This window comes from Malaya genurostris, chromosome 3, assembly GCF_030247185.1.
Source record: "Malaya genurostris strain Urasoe2022 chromosome 3, Malgen_1.1, whole genome shotgun sequence".
Lineage (NCBI taxonomy): Eukaryota > Metazoa > Arthropoda > Insecta > Diptera > Culicidae > Malaya > Malaya genurostris.
Genome location: NC_080572.1, coordinates 42,972,093 through 42,992,821, shown reverse-complemented (window position 1 = coordinate 42,992,821; position 20,729 = coordinate 42,972,093). Strand labels below are relative to the sequence as shown.

Below are 20,729 nucleotides of genomic sequence, written 5' to 3'. Positions count from 1 at the left end.
TGATACTTTTATTTGGTTCAGTGGAAAAATCAGCATAAATCAAGTAACGCATCATAACGCGTTGAATATGATATATCATAAATACAGCTAAAAACTGTCATTAGTTTTTGAGTTATCAAGTAGTTCGGATCGCTTTTTGGTTGCAGCTGAGAAATTCCTGGTTCACCTCATCTTCCTGGCTCCTGGAAAGCTCGTCGACCCTTCTGGACAGTTTGGGTTCATTGGCCGGTCGTTTTGCTAATTGGTGAGTTAGCTTCTTATTATCAAAAAGTGACTTGACAGTGGCGACGAGAAAAACGTTGAGATCTTTTTAATAACCCGGTATACATTACTGGATAATTTATTCGCATGGACATTCTTTTGTCTCATTATATTATTTCTTTTGTGTGACAGCGGCGTCATTTTGTACGGTGCGGTACATTATTACATAATATCAATACCCGTAAGTAGGGTGACTCACTATATATTGTGAGATCTAAATCAAAGAAATAAAAAAAATGAAATTCTAAAGATTTTCAATTAGTGTGGACCAGTGCATATACTCGGAAATCTTACATTTGGAAATTTTTTCTTTCAATAAAAAACGCCATTTTAATTGAACCCATTGTGCCTTTTGTTCCAGTTGGCTTGTGTTAATAAAATTCTAATATTATTTTTCTTATATTCTATATAGGCAGTGGCAGTGATAAATATACAATTAATTACTGGTAGTCGCTAAAGAGCGGGACATCTGCAGCTTATTTGGCTGATAGGAAAATTAACCAAGGCATCGGCAAAGGTCGACAAGGCTAAGTCATCGTTAGAGGTAAGCCGCTTTATATTCTTTTATCTCGGGCATTGTTGATTGGCACAATTTTTTCTATGTACGACGTTGTTAGTTATCTTAACAGTGCTCCGTGTTTTACTATTGAACAATTTATACTAAGAATGGCCCAAGTCAGTGTCAATACGACTATTGAGCCCTACCGTAAGGGATGTTCCTTTACGGAATGGGTAGAACGATTAGGGTATTTTTTTTGTGGTAAATAAAGTGCCGGAAAAGACGAAAAAGGCACATTTTATAACATTGAGTGGCCCGGCCGTTAATACGGAATTGAAACTTCTGTTTCCAAATGGAAATTTAGAAACAGTAAATTATAATGAAATGATTCAAAAACTCAAATCTAGATCTGATGAAAAAGAATCTGATTTGGTACAGCGATTCAAATTTTTATAATCGGGTGCAATTACCAGACGAATCGGTTGAAGATTTTGTTTTATCAGTAAAATTGCAAGCCGAGTTTTGCCAATTCTGAGATTTTAAGGTAGCTGCCGTTAGAGATCGAGCTCTACAGCAGAGACTATTAAATGAAGAAAATTTGACATTAGAATCTGTTGAAAAGATCATTACAACCTGGTAGATGGCGGGTGCCAATGCGCGAACATTAGTTTCAAATAGTAACAATGAAAACGATCAGGTAGCTTCACTGAATACTCCAATCAAAACAGGTTCCCATTTTGATAAATTGATAGCAGCTTACAATTTGGCTAGGCAGGGTTCCAAAGAGGAACGGCAAAGTGAGCATAGGGGACCGGTAAAATCTAGACTTGGATTTAGATCACGTTCTTATCAAAAAGAAGGTAGAAATTCTGCTGAATGGCGTGACAATCCGAACAGGAAAAGGCCCGATTATTCGGATTATGTTTGCGATTTTTGTGGTCTAAAAAGGGCATATAAAGCGGAAATGCTTCAAATTGAAAAATTTGAAGCGCGACACGGTGCAGTTCGTTGACAAATGGGAGCAGCCTGGGCCAAGCAAAACTAGTGGACTGAGCGAAGCCTTCAGCAGGATGAGAGCTGAGGAATCAGATAGCGACGACGAACGAGACATGGGTAATGTTGAATGTATGCAAGTGGTGTCCATTAATAGTATAAATAATCCTTGTTTAATTAATTTGACGATGGAAGATAAAATAATTCAGATGGAAGTTGACTGTGGGTCGTCTGTTTCGGTTATGAGTAAAAAGCAATATTTTGCTAATTTTAACAAACCTCTGGCTCACAGTAAAAAAAAAAAGTGGTACATGGTGATAAGCTTAAAATAGAAGGGGAAGCAAAGGTTTCGGTCTGGTTTAAAAGCAAACATGCTATTTTAAAACTTCTAGTATTAAACTGTGAACACAATATCATTCCATTGCTTGGTCGAACGTGGTTGGACATATTATTCCAAGATTGGAGGAAATATTTCTCGAATTTGGGAAGCGTAAATAATATGGGCTTAGCAACAAATGATACATATATTCAAGCATATATTCAAGACATCAAGAAAAAATTTGCTAAGGTTTTCATTAAAGACTTTTCATCTCCTATTGTTGGATTCGAGGCAGAGCTAGTTCTAAAAAGTGATACTCCAATTTTTAGAAAAGCTTATGAGGTACCTTTTCGTTTGAGAGATAAAGTGTCGGAATATCTGGATAGATTACAGAGAGAAAACGTTATCACACCTATACAAACAAGTGAGTGGGCTTCTCCGATTGTTATATTAATGAAAAAAAAATAACGAAATACGATTGGTAATAGACTGTAAAGTCTCAATTAATAAGGTTTTACTTTCGAATGCATACCCCTAGCCAACTGCACAAGACTTGTTTGCAGGTTTGGCTGGATGCAAAGTGTTTTGTGCACTTGATTTAGAAGGCGCATACACACAACTGTCTCTTTCGGAGAGGTCCAAAAAGTTTATGGTAATAAACACTTTTAAGGGTCTGTTTACATATAATAGATCCTTTTTAGGCCTAAAATCCTTTTTAGGCCCAATCAATTATTACCATAAATTTATACCAAGGTTGTCCACGAAATTGTATCATTTGTATAATCTATTGAAAAAGGATGTTCGATATGTGTGGGACAAAGACTGTGACAGAGCGTTCTAGGAAAGTAAAAGTTTGCTTTTAAAAACTAAACTTTTGGAATTTTATGACCCGTTGAAACCACTAGTTGTTGTGTCGGATGCATCAGGCTATGGATTAGGGGGTGTAATTGCCCATATTATTGATGGAGTTGAAAAGCCTATATGTTTTACCTCATTTTCATTAAATGATGACCAGAAAAATTACCCAATATTACACCTTGAAGTGTTAGCTCTTGTTTGCACCATTAAAAAGTTCCACAAATATATTTATGGAAAAAAGTTCTTGGTTTTTACAGATCATAAACCATTAGTAGGAATATTTGGAAGAGCGGGTAAAAACTCGATCTACGTCACTAGATTGCAGAGGTATATTTTAGAACTTTCAGTATATGATTTTGAAATACAGTACAGACCGTCTTCCAAAATGGGGAATGCTGACTTTTGTTCAAGGTTCCCATTAGCTCAGTCCGTTCCTAAAGAACTGGACAGTGAAATTGTTAGAAGCATAAATTTCAGTAACGAATTCCCACTGGATTATGCAGCGATTGCTAGAATGACGAAAAATGACGAGTTCTTACAAAAGATTGTTTCTTGTATGAAAAATGGTTGGCCAAAAAAAATACTTAATAAACGCTTTATTGACATCTCTGCAAATCAGCATGAAATTGAGTTAGTAAATGACTGTTTGCTGTACCAGGACGGGGTAATAGTACCACATATATTACATGGTGAGATTTTGAAAATATTGCATGCCAATCATGCGGGAATAGTCAGAATGAAACAACTGGCAAGACGGACAGTTTACTGGTTCGGTATTAACAGCAGCATTGAAAAATTTGTTTCTGGTTGCGATGTCTGCAACAGTATGGCCATAGTGCATAAGCTCGAAGTAAAGTCTTAATGGACACCCACTACTAAGCCATTTAGTAGAATACATGTAGATTTCTTCTATTTTTCACATCATACCTTTTTACTAATAGTTGACAGTTACTCAAAGTGGGTAGAGGTTGAATTAATGAAAGGAGGCACGGATTGTGCCAAAGTTTTGAAAAAAATAGTAACCTTCTTTGCTCGCTTTGGGTTACCAGATGTGCTAGTGTCAGACAATAGTCCACCATTCATTTCGTATTCATTTAAATCATATCTGGAAAAACAAGGTATAAAAGTACTTAATAGCCCGCCATATAACATTTCTAGTAATGGGCAAGCAGAAAGATTGGTTAGAACAGTAAAGGAAGTATTAAAAAAGTTCTTATTGGAACCAGAATTCGATAGAATGGATTTAGAGGATCTGATTAACCTATTTTTAATAAATTACAGAAACAATTGTTTGACAAAAAGCGGTAAATTTCCGTCAGAGAACGTTTTCTTTTTTAAGCCAAAAACTTTAATTGATCTTATCAACCCAAAGTACTGCTATAAGCAAAACATGCTTCCAAGACAATCCCTTTCCAATGATGGTTACAATACAAATGAAACAATGACCAATTATAACGGTCCCTTGGATAAACTGATGGCGGGAGATGTAATTTGGTACAAAAATCACAACTCCCAAAATCATGTTCGATGGTTGAAAGCGACCTTTATTAAAAAATATTCTCAAAATATATTCCAGGTGGCAATTGGAAACGCAACGTTCATGGCCCATCGAAAGCAAATTAGAACAGTCAATCAGAACACAGCTACAAGACCAAACATTACAATATCGACCGAGTTTCCAAATGGAAATGACGAAGAAGGAAGCGATGAAGAGCCATTTTTGGGATTCCCGGAAAGTGAAACTAAAGGAAGCAGAAAACGAAAAGCAGCGGAAGTTCCTGAATCGGCAACGGCCGTTCCGAGGCGTTCGAAACGATTGCGATTGTCTAAGGTTGATCCTGAGTACATTTATTATAGTAACTCATCATGGCTATAAGCCGATCTGAATCTTATTTATTAAGATAGATGTTGATTAGTTTAAATTGGCTAATGCCGAATCGAAATAGATTAGTTTATAATTATAAGCATTAATTCGTTCGAATACTGAATTCAATTGTAAATTATGAACTAAAGAAGGAAGAGCTGTAATGTATAACAATTTTGTTATGATACTTTTATTTGGTTCAGTGTAAAATCAGCATAAATCAAGTAACGCATCATAACGCGTTGAATATGATAAAGAATAAATACAGCTAAAAGCTGTCATTAGTTTTTGAGTTATCAAGTAGTTCGGATCGCTTTTTGGTTGCAGCTGAGAAATTCCTGGTTCACCTCATCTTCCTGGCTCCTGGAAAGTTCATTGACCCTTCTGGACAGTTTGGGTTCATTGGCCGGTCGTTTTGCTAATTGGTGAGTTAGCTTCTTATTATCAAAAAGTGATAGACTTGACAATAACGTCGTGGGATCTCGAATCGACAAGCTTCCAGAAATCGTTATGTTGTCACTGCCATCCAACTGAAGCCGAAGTCGAGATCCGAGAACTCCCACAACATTACCGATGCAGGTTGAGATCCCATTACATGGGTCCAGTGTCTCTAGCTTCATACCGATTTTGAACTCGTTTTTCGATGAACCAACGGCCTGTTTGAAGCATTCGGCAGGAGCGGGCACACTTCCGGACTCACGCAGGCACTCGATCCAGTCGAACACATGGAAACTTTCATACTGGAATGAACCGATCGATGTAGTAAAAATTGTAATTAAATAACATTTCTCGCAAATATTTACACTACTCACACTTTGAGGGCCACTGTTCGCCATTTTCAAAATCGAGTTTTTCACACTGGAAATTCACGTAGATTGTTTGACGTTTGGTCAATTCACGTAAACCTTATGTGATGACTCTATTCATTTTAGAGGATGTTCGTATAACATTCATTTTCGTCACGTAAAATATTCAATTTGACATTTGAAACCAGTTTATGTGATTTTTCATGTGAATCGAACGAGAATTTTTATTTGAGTGATAGAAAATCTGTATTACCCTGCATAAAAAGTCTGTAGGGTAACAGAGGTATTTTGGCCCACTTTAGGATTGATTTTATTTTGGCCCACTTTGAATAAATATCCACCAAATGTTTTTTTTTTTTTCAAATAAAATTTTTATTAGGCTCATTTGCTTTAGCTTAACGTGGCCGATTGTCTTGTTGTTAGGGGGAGAGAAAGGGATGCCGTATTACGGGGCGGCATACTCCCCAGTTAGTAAGGGGACATAGGGAGGGTGGGACCTACACAGTATTGAATTGAAATTTGAATACATCATTGGTTTGTGGCATACATCTTTTAGACACATTTTGCGTTCGATGAATCTTCATGTTTTTCAGCTTGTAGCAATGAAGAGATTATTCTGGATTGGGATGCTTCGTTGGTGTGTTCTGACGTTGATGTGACGTTTTTGGGTAGCTTCCAGCAACTCAGTCAGTTCAAGGCAGGTGCATGCTCCGAAGCATCGTTTACACAGGCCATACTTCCAGCAACGTAAAGAAGAGTGCGGTAGAGCTGTAGACGAGAAAGAGATAGGGAGAGCACTAAATTTGAGCATTGATAGTTTTCAAGAAGTTATAGATGAGAGTCATATAAGGAAGATTTCGAGTTGCCGTGACGTCGCGGACTGGTACGAAGGGTGGTATATCCGGGCCCGAAGGGAACCTATGAGTTGGGACCTGGCATCACAATACTCGACACATGTCCAAACAACATGTTCGATGTCATGATAACCCTCACCGCAAACGCAGACACCACTCTCAGCGAGCCCCACACGACGGAGATGCGCGCTGAACATATAATGATTAGACATGAGCCTTGACATTACACGAATAAAGTCTCGGCTCACGTCTAACCCCCGGAACCAAGCTTTCGTCGATACCTGTGGGACTATTGAGTGTAACCATCGTCCCAGAGTTCCACTATTCCATGTATTCTGCCAGCTGGCTAGAGTTTTCTGACGACAGCAACTGAAAAATTCATTGAAGCAGATTGGTCTTTCATAGATATCACCTTCTAGTGCGCCCACCTTGGCTAACGAGTCCGCCCTCTCATTGCCCCGTATGGAACAATGTGAGGGGACCCAAACCAAGGTAATCTGGTATGATTTTGCAGATAAAGCACTCAATTGTTCCCGTATTTTCCCCAGGAAATACGGTGAGTGCTTTCCAGGCTTCACTGAACGGAGAGCCTCAATGGAACTGAGACTGTCCGATACAATGAAGTAGTGATCTGTGGGCAGAGTGTCAATGATCTCAAGGGTATACTGAATTGCAGCTAGTTCTGCGACGTAAACTGAAGCTGGATCACTGAGTTTATAGGAAGCGGTGAAATTTACATTGAATATACCGAAGCCAGTGGACCCGTCTAGATATGATCCGTCAGTGTAAAACATTTTATTACAGTCGACTTCTTTAAATTTATTATTAAAAATTTTTGGGATCTCTTGAGGGCGTACAGGATCCGGGAATCCACGAATTTCCTCTTTCATGGATGTGTCGAAAAACACAGTAGAATTAGAAGTATCCACAAAATGAACACGATTGGGAACAAACGAAGAAGGATTTATATTCTGAGCCAAGTAGTCAAAATACAAGGACATAAAACGGGTTTGTGAATTAAGCTCGACGAGCTTTTCAAAGTTTTCTATCACCATCGGATTCAAAATGTCGCATCGGATTAGCAGTCGATATGAGAGATCCCAGAACCTGTTTTTCAACGGTAAGACGCCCGCCAGCACTTCAAGACTCATCGTATGGGTTGATTGCATGCAACCCAAGGCAATACGTAAACAACGATACTGAATTCTTTCCAGTTTAATGAAATGAATATTCGTAGCGGAGCGGAAACAGAAACATCCATATTCCACTACTGACAATATCGTCGTTTTGTACAACCTGATCAGGTCTCCTGGGTGAGAGCCTCACCAAGTTCCGGTTATTGTACGAAGGAAATTGATTCTCTGTAGGCATTTTCGTTTCAAATACCTAATGTGACATCCCCAGGTACCTTTGGAATCGAACCAGACCCCGAGATATTTAAATGTGAAAACCTGAGCTATGGTTTCACCCCCTAGTTGAAGCTGTAATTGCGCAGGTTCTCGCTTCCTTGAAAATACAACCAGCTCAGTTTTCTCCGTAGAGAACTCGATACCCATTTGAAAAGCCCATGTCGACAAGTTGTCGAGGGTATCTTGCAATGGTCCTTGGAGATCGGCAGCTTTGGGTCCTATAATAGACACAACACTGTCGTCGGCAAGTTGTCTTAGCGTGCAAGATGTGTTGATACATTCATCAATGTTATTTACGTAAAAGTTGTATAAAAGGGGGCTTAAGCATGAGCCCTGAGGAAGACCCATGTAACTGAATCGCTTTGTCGTCAAATCACCATGCTCAAAATGCATGTGTTTCTCGGACAATAGATTATATAAAAAGTTGTTCAAAACTGGTGAAAGACCATGCTGATGCAACTTCTCAGATAGAACGTTAATGGAAACTGAATCGAATGCCCCCTTGATGTCGAGGAAAACTGATGCCATTTGTTCTTTACGAGCAAATGCCATTTGAATTTCTGTTGAGAGCAACGCTAGACAATCGTTCGTTCCTTTGCCCCTGCGGAACCCAAATTGTGTACCTGAAAGCAATCCATTTGTTTCGACCCAATTGTCTAGACGGAAGAGAATCATTTTCTCCAACAATTTCCGGATACAGGAAAGCATAGCAATCGGCCGATACGAATTGTGATCGGAGGCTGGTTTTCCAGGTTTTTGAATAGTAATAACTCTCACTTCTCTCCATTCGTGTGGGACAATATTACCCTCGAGGAACTTGTTGAATAAATTCAGCAAGCGCCTTTTGGCAGAGTCGGGCAGATTTTTCAACAAGTTGAATTTAATTCTGTCTAACCCCGGGGCTCTATTGTTACACGACAAGAGCGCAAGTGAGAACTCTACCATCGAAAACGGTGTTTCGTTTGTATTCAATGTCGCGACGCGGGATATCTTCTGTTCCGGAACAGAATCAGGACATACTTTCTTAGCGAAATCAAATATCCAGCGGTTAGAATATTCCTCGCTTTCGTTCGCGTGATTTCGATTGCGCATGCGACGGGCCGTATTCCAAAGAGTGCTCATTGCTGTTTCTCTCGTTAATCCGTCAACAAACCTTCGCCAGTAACCGCGTTTCTTAGCTTTAATAAGACTTTTCATTTGAAATTCTAACGCCGCGTATTTCCGATAATTATCTGGAGTTCCGTTCTTTCTAAACGAGATGAAGGCTGAAGCTTTTTTCGTTTTCAGCTCTGAGCACTCTTTGTCCCACCATGGGTTGGGAGAACGCATACTAGTTTGCGCGCTAGGTACTCGTTTCGTCTGAGCTTGAATTGCGGTGTCAAGAATCAAGCCAGCCAAAAATGTATACTCTTCCTCCGGAGGAAGCTCCTGTGATGTTTCTAGTTTCTCAGATATCGAGCTCGCGTAACGTTTCCAATCAATGTTTCGTGTGAAATCGTACGAAACATTGATTGTTTCCGATGGTCTTCCACGGTTGGTGATAGAAACTATGATCGGCAAGTGATCGCTACCGTGAGGATCACAGATTACCTTCCACTTGCAATCTAACTGTAGCGAAGTCGAGCAAAGGGATAAATCCAGCGCACTTGGTTGTGCTGGCGGTCTAGGGTTCCGTGTCATTTCTCCCGTGTTTAGAATTGTCAAATTGAAGTTGTCACACAGATCTTGGATTAACGAAGAACGATTATCATCATATAAGCAGCCCCATCCTGTACCATGCGAGTTAAAGTCCCCTAAAACCAGCCGCGGTGAAGGAAGAAGTTCTATGATGTCTGCAAGCCGACGATGCCCTATCGAGACTCTGGGAGGAATGTAGATAGAAGCTATACATAGATCTTTGCCTTTAATATTAATTTGGCAAGCAACAACTTCAATTCCCGGTGTCGAGGGGAGGTTAATACGATAAAATGAATAGCACTTTTTAATCCCTAAAAGTACCCCTCCATAAGAGTCTTCTCGGTCCAGGCGGATTATGTTAAAATTATGGAAGTCGAGGTTGATGTTAGAAGTAAGCCAAGTTTCACTCAAGGAGAATACATCGCAATTATGAGTATGTATTAAGTGTTTGAAAGAATCAAGTTTTGGGATGATACTTCTGCAATTCCACTGAAGCACAATGATCATATCTTCGATTCTCAGTGGTAAATTATCCATCAAGAGATACGATCGCTGCAAGGAGGGGCCATTGTTCAGTCAACTGTTTTAAAAATGTCCTTACTGTTGGCAGTAGAGCAGTTAGGAAGCTTTTCAGAGGATCAGTAATATTGAAGGCTGTTAATATCCAGTCCACGATATCAGAAAATTTCAATAATCCAGCGTTTGTTAGATTTTCTGGTTGTGCTTTGGGGTCATTCGGGTTTTTTGATGCCCCAGGAAGTGCTGGGTACTCCTTATCATCCCTAAGTTTTTTGAACCCAGGAGGTGTTTGCTTCGGTTTTGAGTCAGCACTTTTTGTTTTCGTTTGGTTCTTTTGTGACGAAGAGGACAGTCTGAGGCCTTTACGAGGAAGCTTGGGAGAAGCCAGATTTTGTCTTTTCCTGCTTCCTTCAACCTGTGTGTAGGAAGGTCCTTCGCCTGGGTCGTCAGAGGTATCCTCTTCAACTGGCAAGATTGCAAACGGGTTCTCAGGGGTCGATGGAGTGGTTCTTTTTAAGATTTCCGCATAAGAACGTTTGGAACGTTCTTTCACGGATCGCTTCAATTTCTCCGCACGCTGTATGTACGTAGGGCACACCGAAAGATCATGAGGATTCTCCCCGCAGTAGCAACACTTTTCCACTGCTCTTCTGCAGAGATCGTCCTCATGGGCCTCTCCGCATTTGCCGCATCGCAGTTTGTTGCAACAATAGGTTGCCGTATGACCTAACTGTTTGCAGCTTGTACAATGCATTACCCGCGGTACATACAGCCGAACAGGTAGACGAACTCCACTCACTACCAAGTAATTTGGAAGTGCAGATCCGGCAAAAGTCACGCGAAATGAGTCCGATTGGTAAAATTTTCCATCTATCGATTTGGAGTGCAATTGCTTGCACTCCAAAATTTTCACTGGATGAAGGTCGGGGTTTTTGAAACGGCCTACCCCGTCCTTCATCAGATCTTCGATTGTCAGACTTTCGTCACGGACCACACCGTCGATCTCCACCACATGAGACGGGACGTACACGCGGTACTCCTTCGTGAACAACTCGCTGGTAGCAATCGCGTTTGCTTGCTTCAGGTCGGACACAACAACGCGTAACTTGTTTGGCGAAACCTTATCTATTGTTTTTATTGCCGAGTAATGTTTTTCCAGGTCCCGTGCAATATTTAAAACTCTGAGAGACTTTAATTTGGGCCGGAAGTATACCACCCACGGACCCCCGAGCCATCGTCTTGGTAAACTTTTTGGCGGGCAGGCAATATCTTAGAGGGAGATGGAGGCATCGGAGAGGGAGATGGCATCGGAGAGGGAGATGGTATCGGAGGGGGAGATGGTATAGGAGGGGTAGATGGCATCTCGGAAGCAAACTCAGCCTCTAAATGTTCTTCGTTCATTCGTTCAGCTTCGCCCTCCTCCGAGACACCCCCACTGTCATCAATATTCATATTTAAAGTGCGGGAGTAAAGAAGTCTCCCGCACTTGAAATGAGAAAGAAAGAAATAAAATGAAAAGAAAATATATGAATAGTAAAAGTTGAAAGAAAAAGTTTGAGAAAATACTTAACAGTATGTCACGGTAAGCTGTTAGGTGAGTTGCTCCTTCACTCCTTCGTTGTGCTTCAGCGTGACCTTGACTCAGGATTTGGCTGCTGCGATGCGGGTAGCAAACAATAGAAATAACTGCTGCCCGAGGATAGCACAATAGCGTCTACTGTTGATACCGATACAAAACCGGTGCACAGACAGAACTCACTTGCGGGGATGCTACTTTTTATCACTTTTATTTAATGCCTATACTACAGCCTCTGCTGTGATAGGCACCTTCGTCTTACCGATGTCGATTGTTAAAAAAACGCGTGTGCTCACTTCGAACATTCGGTTACGAATGATGACTAAGTAATGATGTATTATAATTTGATAGAAAAAAGATCCACCAAATGTTGTAATATCTTTGAAATCCCCTTCCGCAATAGGTAATTGAATGTGTTTACCTTCAAATTTATGTAACATGAGTTACTTCACATCAATTAAATCCGATAAAATCGATAAAGTTTGTTAGGTTGGCCAAAATATATGAAGTGGCCAAAGTAACAGAGGTATTTATCTTCTTATTAGCGGCCCTTACACGAGAATTATTTTTGCCATTTTTAATGATTACTAAGTAATGACATTCCAAATTTGTATGGAGAATTCATCATTACTGCCCTTCTTCTACCTCTCTCTGGTCGAAGCTGTGTCTGACAGCTTCTGCTTGTGGCCCGGCAACAATAACCATATGGCCAGTTAGTTATTCAACGTCTCATACCTGTGACGGTTTGTTTGTTTTGTTTGCTGGTTTAGTTCAATTGTACTGTTTACACATTTAATTTCGCTTGTCGAATAAATTTCAGTAATTCCTTGTAATACTTAATATTTTTGGATTTGAATAAATCGTGTAGGCATTTGAATTGTAAATCGAACTGAAAATTTGATCTGAACGTTCCGAAACTCGGGCAATTCATTATTAGGTGTTCGGATGTTTCCGGCTCTTCGCATATTTCGCAATCACCGCATTCCAATACTTTCATCTTTGCCAGCCAGTACCTAGAGAAATCATGTCCTGTCATCAGTCTGTTTATAATTCTGATATCAGATCCAATTAGATCCTGGTTTATAAACCACGGTTTGTCGTTAATTACCAGTTGTATGTCGTAGAATTTTTTGCCTTTTTTAATTGAGTATTCTTGGTACCATTCATTGGCCTGCTGATTTTTCAAGTATTTGAAGTAATATTTACAAGTATTTACAAGTATTTAAATATGGGAGCTTCGTTTTCTAGTCCTAATTTTGCCAGTTAATCTGCAATTTCATTTCCTTCGATGGAAACGTGACTCGGAATCCATTGGAAGGATGTTTCCCATATCTGTGAGATGTTTAATATCTCTACCAGTATAGAAGCAAATACAAATAATAATACCCCTAAGTCCCATACAAACGAACCGCCAATGTTTGGTTCACAGCCTGAACAAGTAAGCCTAGCAAATTACTCCCTTTCATTGCGATAGTTTGAAAATGTGGAAGGAGATCGTTTCTGGCAACGCTTTATGCTAGTTGCTACGGTGCAAAACAAACTTGTTTGTTTATGTTTATTGTTGCTGTATTAAACTGCTACAATTAGTCTAAATATCACCGGCACTAGCACTAAAGATGAAAAATTAACACAAACACCCACGAATCTACAAATATCAATACAGCTAGTAGTATATTCATGGTGGCTTAACCATTCTAGATTATTGTTTAACTAACATTTCGCTTGTGATCTTGATTATCAGATAAAAACTGTTTGTTTATTTATTTTTCACTATAATAAACAGTAACTATGGTGAACTTGTTCTTACCCTTCAGTGTTGATAGTTTTATAAAAAGCTCGTTAAAGTACATTGTTACTCTGACAGTGTATCATGACAGTGTATCGCACGATGCAAAATGTGTCCTTGAAAATTTGTCGAAGTATTCCGTATTATAATTTGTATTTGATAGAAGCACAGACTAACAGACAGGACACTCAAATTAGATTCTTCAATCATTTTAACGGTCATTTCGAATATTCCTTTATTTGGGACAGTACTCACATGTGTCATGATGGCGCCACGTTACCCTATCAAAAACATTCTGTCTGCCATCTAGACTGTGTTTATTTTTTTCATTTACCAACAGAGTTGCCATTCATACAGAATTACCTGTAATGTAAAGGGTGATTTTTTAAGAGCTTGAGAACTTTTTTAAACAATAAAACGCATAAAATTTGCAAAATCTCATCGGTTCTTTATTTTAAACGTTAGATTGGTACATGACATTTACTTTTTGAAGATAATTTCATTTAAATGTTGACCGCGGCTGCGTCTTAGGTGGTCCATTCGGAAAATCCGCTTTTTTATCGACAAATTTTGTTCAGCGATGAGGCTCATTTCTGGTTGAATGGCTACGTAAATAAGCAAAATTGCCGCATTTGGAGTGAAGAGCAACCAGAAGCCGTTCAAGAACTGCCCATGCATCCCGAAAAATGCACTGTTTGGTGTGGTTTGTACGCTGGTGGAATCATTGGACCGTATTTTTTCAAAGATGCTGTTGGACGCAACGTTACAGTGAATGGCGATCGCTATCGTTCGATGCTAACAAACTTTTTGTTGCCAAAAATGGAAGAACTGAACTTGGTTGACATGTGGTTTCAACAAGATGGCGCTACATGCCACACAGCTCGCGATTCTATGGCCATTTTGAGGGAAAACTTCGGAGAACAATTCATCTCAAGAAATGGACCGGTAAGTTGGCCACCAAGATCATGCGATTTGACGCCTTTAGACTATTTTTTGTGGGGCTACGTCAAGTCTAAAGTCTACAGAAATAAGCCAGTAACTATTCCAGCTTTGGAAGACAACATTTCCGAAGAAATTCGGGCTATTCCGGCCGAAATGCTCGAAAAAGTTGCCCAAAATTGGACTTTCCGAATGGACCACCTAAGACGCAGCCGCGGTCAACATTTAAATGAAATTATCTTCAAAAAGTAAATGTCATGTACCAATCTAACGTTTAAAATAAAGAACCGATGAGATTTTGCAAATTTTATGCGTTTTATTGTTTAAAAAAGTTCTCAAGCTCTTAAAAAATCACCCTTTATTAATTTGTATACGTCCATGCGAATTTCATGCAGGATACAGATTTAATACATATTGCCAAAACTATTTACAGAATTGTGCCTACTTCTCAACCTCCAACGCAATACAAAATCGAACCCGTTTTGTTACAATATTTACTTGCTTCTGGTCTGCCGCCACTTAATTTCGGGTGAAAACTACCAACACAATAAAAAATAGTCTAGATGAACAACGTTGAGTCAAATAAATGGTTACCTTCCAACATCGCGAAAAAGTTAAATATATTATCAACGTAATCCAATAATTTATTCTGACGATTCATTTTCAAATATTTTGATGAAATCAGGCATCCCTGCAAGCAGCTGATCGGTGTTGACAAACGAGGGGAAACCAACTAGTAAAAAAAACTTTTACATAACACAAGGGGTGTACAGATAGTAAATAGTTCGCGCAGTACAATATAGGTGGAACTAGTGCATCACGAAAAATTATTTTGATAAGAATTTACTCATACTGTCATGTCTGTTAGTCTGTGATAGAAGGTCCTGCTTTTTCTTGTTGTATTGTTTCCAACATTACACAAGATGATCGCGAATCTGTTAATATCACAGTTCCTTGCAACCTTTGTTCTTGTATGAGTGTCATTGCGATTCTTATTGCAGTGATTTCCGCACCTGTGATACTCGTTTCCTCCTTCAGTCTATAGTGGTATCTTTGTTTAGAATTTTCTATGTATATACCTACTGCGTATGTGGCATGTTTTCTCGATGCATCCGTATATATTCTTGATTTTCCTTTGTATTTTCCATGCATCAGGAATAAAGCTAGAGTTGTTGTCGACGAGTTTTTTTAAGCCCTACAGCCAAGATGTTGTTTTGTTCTTTGCATCGAGTGATGAATCTGTTCGCTACGTATTCTTGTCGGATGTTGATTGATTCTTGTCCGGCGATCGCCAACAAAGCATTGTTCTTGTACAACCAGTCACCTTTCTCAAACATTGGTTGTTGGTGACAGCTATTTTATTTCTATTTGTTTTACTAGCGTTATTGTGTATTATACAACCGTACTCCATCATACTTCTTATGAGTGCTTCGTATATTCTAGTAAGGACTTGTGGGTGGGAGCCGGCTTTAGTCCCGGAGATGACTTTTAACATATTCAATCGTGTTATTTTTTTCTGTAAATCTCTGTTATGTGCACCGAATCCTAAGCTGCGGTCATAAGTTAAGCCTAGATAACGATGTGTGCGAACCATTTTGATTTTGACGCCATTTATTGTAATATTTATGTCTTTGTTACTGTTCAGAAAAAGTAGCTATTGTTACAAATTTATTCAGGGCTCTCTGCGATTATTTATTTTCCAGACTTTCTAGCGTTTTGGCATGCACTAATATGGCAAAATCATCTGCGAATTGAACTAGAACTACTTCGTCTTCTTCCATTGTGTGTAGATCCATTGTATAGACATTAAATAATGTTGGTGATAAAACGTCACCTTGAGGTAAACCGTTGTTAAAAGTCCTCTTAATAACCTCGTCTCTCATCTGAAATGATATGCGTCGGTTCTGTAGGAATGAGGATATCCAATTAGTTATTTCAGCTGGTATTTCTAATTCCGCCATCTTAATAAGGAGTTTGCTGGTGTTAACCGCATTGAAAGCATTGCTCAAGTCGACACAGATCATTGCAGTGAAAATTTTTTCACGTTTGTTTTTTTGGATTGTATTTGTAACGTATGCCAATGCAGTAGTAGTCGACAAACCTTTCCTAAAACCGAAACAGGTCGGAGGGAGGATGTTTTTGTTGTCCAGATGGTTTTGAAGCTTTTCGAGAACTGTGGTATTAGCTATTCTTGTCAGTGTGGATACTAGTGATATCGGTCGTTTCCCTTGTGACGTTGATTGATCCCGTCCTGGTTTGGGAATGGCTACTACGCGTATAGTTTTGAGTTCATCGTCTAAAGCACCTCTCATCCACATTTCGTTCAGATTTCTTATAATTTTTTGTACTATGTTCGGCTGTAATTTTTTTAATATTTCATAACTGATTTTGTCTTCTCCGGGTGCTGACTTATTTTTCTTCTTGCTTAAAATTGTATTCCATTTTTCTATATCTAGAATACCTTCTTGAGTAATATGCTGTGTAGGGTTATCTATTTGCGGATCATTCTAGCCAAAAAGGGCATCTAAGAACTCCTCAGCCATTTTTCTATCGTCGATAAGTACGTTGTTCTAATTATCGAAGATGCGTTTTCCGGTCAGTCTTCCTATTTTATTCCATAGCTCTTTTGTACTGGTAAACGGTGTGATACTATCTGAAAAATTTTCGAACTTTTTCCTCATCTCCTCTCTTTTAGTTATTATAGGATTGATGAGCAGTTTTGATTTTTTGACAATATTTTCGTCAATCCAATGAAGTTTCCACTACACGATCATAAGTATTGTCAATACACCTTGTATTGACAATATCGTGTAAGGGCCGCTAAACGCCAGCTGGAAAAATATGGCTGGCAGACATTCTGGTGACCGACTGCCTCACCAAATACAAATAATAATACCCCTAAGTCCCATACAAACGAATCGCCAATGTTTGGTTCACAGCCTGAACAAGTAAGCCTAGCAAATTACTCCCTTTCATTGCGATAGTTTGAAAATGTGGAAGGAGATCGTTTCTGGTAACGCTTTATGCTAGTTGCTACGGTGCAAAACAAACTTGTTTGTTTATGTTTATTGTTGCTGTATTAAACTGCTACAATTAGTCTAAATATCACCGGCACTAGCACTAAAGATGAAAAATGAACACAAACACCAACGAATCTACAAATATCAATACAGCTAGCAGTATATTCATGGTGGCCTAACCATTCTAGATTATTGTTTAACTTACATTTCGCTTGTGATCTTGATTATCAGATAAAAACTGTTTGTTTATATATTTTTCACTATAATAAACAGTAAGAGCAAATTCAGCAGCTGCAAGATTCATATGGGTGGTCTATAATGTAAATGAAACTGAAAAAAACGTAGCCCCAGCAATCCATTTTAGTTTTATTTATTCGACCAGTTCTACTGTCAAATTTAACACTGGTATACATTGCCGTTCTATTTTTTCTATATTTGAAACACAGATAAAACGCTGTTTGGGCTGCCAGTTTATTTTGTTATAATTTCTAGATTTAAATTTTAATACTGACATAAATTATGCATCTAGAACTAGAACACTCCTGAATATGCCCTAACTACACTCAAATAAAAATTCACGTTCGATTCACTTGAAAAATCACGTAGAATGGTTTCAAATGTCAAATTGAATATTTTACGTGACGAAAATGAATGTTATACGAACATCCCCTAAAATGAATAGAGTCATCACATAAGGTTTACGTGAATTGACCAAACGTCAAACAATCTACGTGATTTTCCAGTGTGAAAAACTCGATTTTGAAAATGGCGAGCAGTGGCCCTCGAAGTGTAAGTAGTGTTAATATTTGCGAGAAAATTTATTGAATTACAATTGTGTTCAACTGGACCGAGTGCCTGCGTGAGTCCGGAAGTTTACCCGTTCCTGCCGAATGCTTCAAACAGGCCGTCGGTATGAAGCTAGAGACACTGGAACCATGTAATGCGACTTCAACCTGCATCAGTAGTGTTGTGGGAGTTCTTGGATCTCCACTTCGGCTTCGGTTGGATGGCAGTGACAACATAAACGATTTCTGCAGGCTTGTCGATTTGAGATACCACGACGTTATTAGTTGCTTTTTAAGCCGTTGGAATTATATGACAATTTTCTGAAATAAATGTTTTATATTTCATGGCATTTTTCATTTCATAAATTTATATAAAAATCTGGAATCTCCCTTTTGACATCAACCAATATAAAATAATAAAAATATAAAATAGTAATTTTCTGGTATCTAAATTTGATATGAACTGATAGATAAATGTGATATGAACAGTACATTACATTTTACCTATGAAACACGTAACTTTTACTGGATTATGTATTAAACTGCTTTTAAATCCCAGTCCATTAAAACCTACGTGAAAAGTAGGGTGGAAAATATTCACATAACTTTTCACGTAACTATAATATGATTATTATTTTGAGTGTATGGTGAACTTGTTCTTACCCTTCAGTGTTGCTAGTTTTATAGAAAACTCGTTAAAGTACATTGTCACTCTGACAGTGTATCATGACAGTGTACCGCACGATGAAAAATGTGTCCTTGAAAATTTGTCGAAGTATTCCGTATTATAATTTGTATTTGGCCTCACCGCTGCCAGATATACAACTCAAACGATACAACCGTATCCACCAGGATTTTTCCACATTGAAATCTTTGACATTTTCAGCGAAGGTGAGAAGATGAAAAAGCTCGGCTAACTTAGATACAGGCGACTTTGTTGTGCCAAATTGGATTTGACAAGCGTCACTGAATCAATTTTGGTAGCCGTCTGGTGGCCATGGGTGCCCAGGTAGCCAAAACGCTGTGCGGACCGGCGCGTGAGGGGAAATCTGCCAGGCACATGCAAGCGGGTATCGTATCCACCTAACGTGTCCACCTTTACAATATGGCGTTTTGCTTGAGGTATACGTCAAAACATGACGTATCTCGATTTTTCCAAAACGATTAATTCCGACCATCTTGATTCTACTCGTCTCGAAGAAAAGTTTTTGCTCGTAAAAAAATTTCTTTAATCAAGTATTAACCACAAAAACTACTCTTACAGTGTTGTAAATTTCAGCAAAATCTCATTGTTTTTGTAAGGAGAATAGTTTTTTTTCTAATAATTTGAAAATTCCTTTGCGTTAGTGGCCGTGCCAGTACAAAACCGTTCACCATAGGGCTATCAGAGACGGCTGTAATGGATATCATGGCTTCCAACCTCCAGCAGCAGCGAGCCATCACCGAGCAATTGAGACGTGAGGCTGCGATTCAACGGGTCACAGTTACCCAAGCAGTTGCCGATATCGTCAAATACGTAACGGAGCACGAAGCCGAAGACTGTCTGTTGGTTGGGTTTTCCAGCCAAAAAGTGAATCCGTTTCGAGAGAAAAGTTCCTGCCAGATTCTTTAAATTATACTGTTGCCTCACCCAGCAATCCACATCAAGAGTGGAATATTAATATTGTTTATTACCGTGGGAAATTAGAATCTCGAATAACAGTAGTGGTTTAATGGCGGATGGGAGTATCAATATGACGTCATAAACATTACTATTCATCTGTCTACTTTTATAGATGTTTTAGAGGAAACAAATCGCTGATGGTGGAACTATTGCTAACATACTAGGTAGAGATCGCTTAATGTCGTAAAAGTAAACGAAATTCGTTTTAAACTGATAACAATACCTCTCGGGTTATTGAACAATTTCTATCGGGGGGTCTAGTATTCAATCCGAAAACTAACTCATGATAACAAATTACAACATGCAGAATCGACCAAAGTCGCTCGGAAAATATGAACATTTGAATGACTTGTAATTGAACTTCTTGGGGTATTTTGTAATCTTTTTTGGAAAACAAATATAAACCATCGTCAGACATTGTAACTAACGCATATAAACACAAATATATTTATAAAATGTTGAAAATGGAACATCTACTGCAGTGTGCGAAGTATTTCTTTGGCCTGAAATTATAGAGTCGAGTAATAATCAATAAATATCAAGCAAATAATGACTTCTGAAGCACAATAAAATATAATCTATTTATGTATGGTGTACTACTGGGGAGTTTTTATTGATCCGAAATAATGCTATGTGATAGTAGACATACCGAAAATATGTCATTAGTAGTGAATTTATCGATATTTTGAAATTTGAAAATTTGTTTTTACTTGCATTTCAGTTCAATTTAGGAAATATATGATGATGTGGAACACTACTTTGTTTTTTGTGCAAGGGTACAAAATAACTCCAGTTTGGTCAAATTTGTTTCAATTTGCAATATTATTACTCCTACTGCTTTGAAATATCGTGACGAAATATTTACGTATCGTATTAGATTTGTGATTGCAAAACAGTTAAT

The 20,729-nt window shown here is 38.6% G+C and overlaps 1 protein-coding gene and 1 long non-coding RNA gene across 5 annotated transcripts; both read left to right on the top strand.

Annotated features, from left to right (window-relative positions):
* The first annotated feature begins 117 nt into the window (after positions 1 to 117).
* On the top strand, positions 118 to 5,040 carry LOC131435520 (uncharacterized). The gene is made up of 3 exons (XR_009230507.1): positions 118 to 244; positions 674 to 805; positions 4,507 to 5,040. It is a non-coding gene; the product is annotated as an uncharacterized LOC131435520 (long non-coding RNA).
* Positions 5,041 to 5,069: 29 nt separating this feature from the next.
* On the top strand, positions 5,070 to 20,424 carry LOC131435519 (guanine nucleotide-binding protein subunit gamma-1). Of its 4 annotated transcripts, none has more exons than XM_058603507.1 (2): positions 5,070 to 5,219; positions 19,513 to 20,424. In XM_058603507.1, the coding sequence occupies exon 2, from the start codon at positions 19,565 to 19,567 to the stop codon at positions 19,775 to 19,777; it is 213 nt and encodes a 70-aa protein (XP_058459490.1). In that variant the 5' UTR covers positions 5,070 to 5,219; positions 19,513 to 19,564; the 3' UTR covers positions 19,778 to 20,424. The 4 variants fall into 4 exon arrangements, with proteins under 4 accessions (XP_058459490.1, XP_058459492.1, XP_058459491.1 ...); XM_058603509.1 differs by lacking the exon at positions 5,070 to 5,219 and adding an exon at positions 19,281 to 19,379; XM_058603508.1 differs by lacking the exon at positions 5,070 to 5,219 and adding an exon at positions 19,311 to 19,433.
* The last annotated feature ends 305 nt before the right edge of the window (positions 20,425 to 20,729 follow it).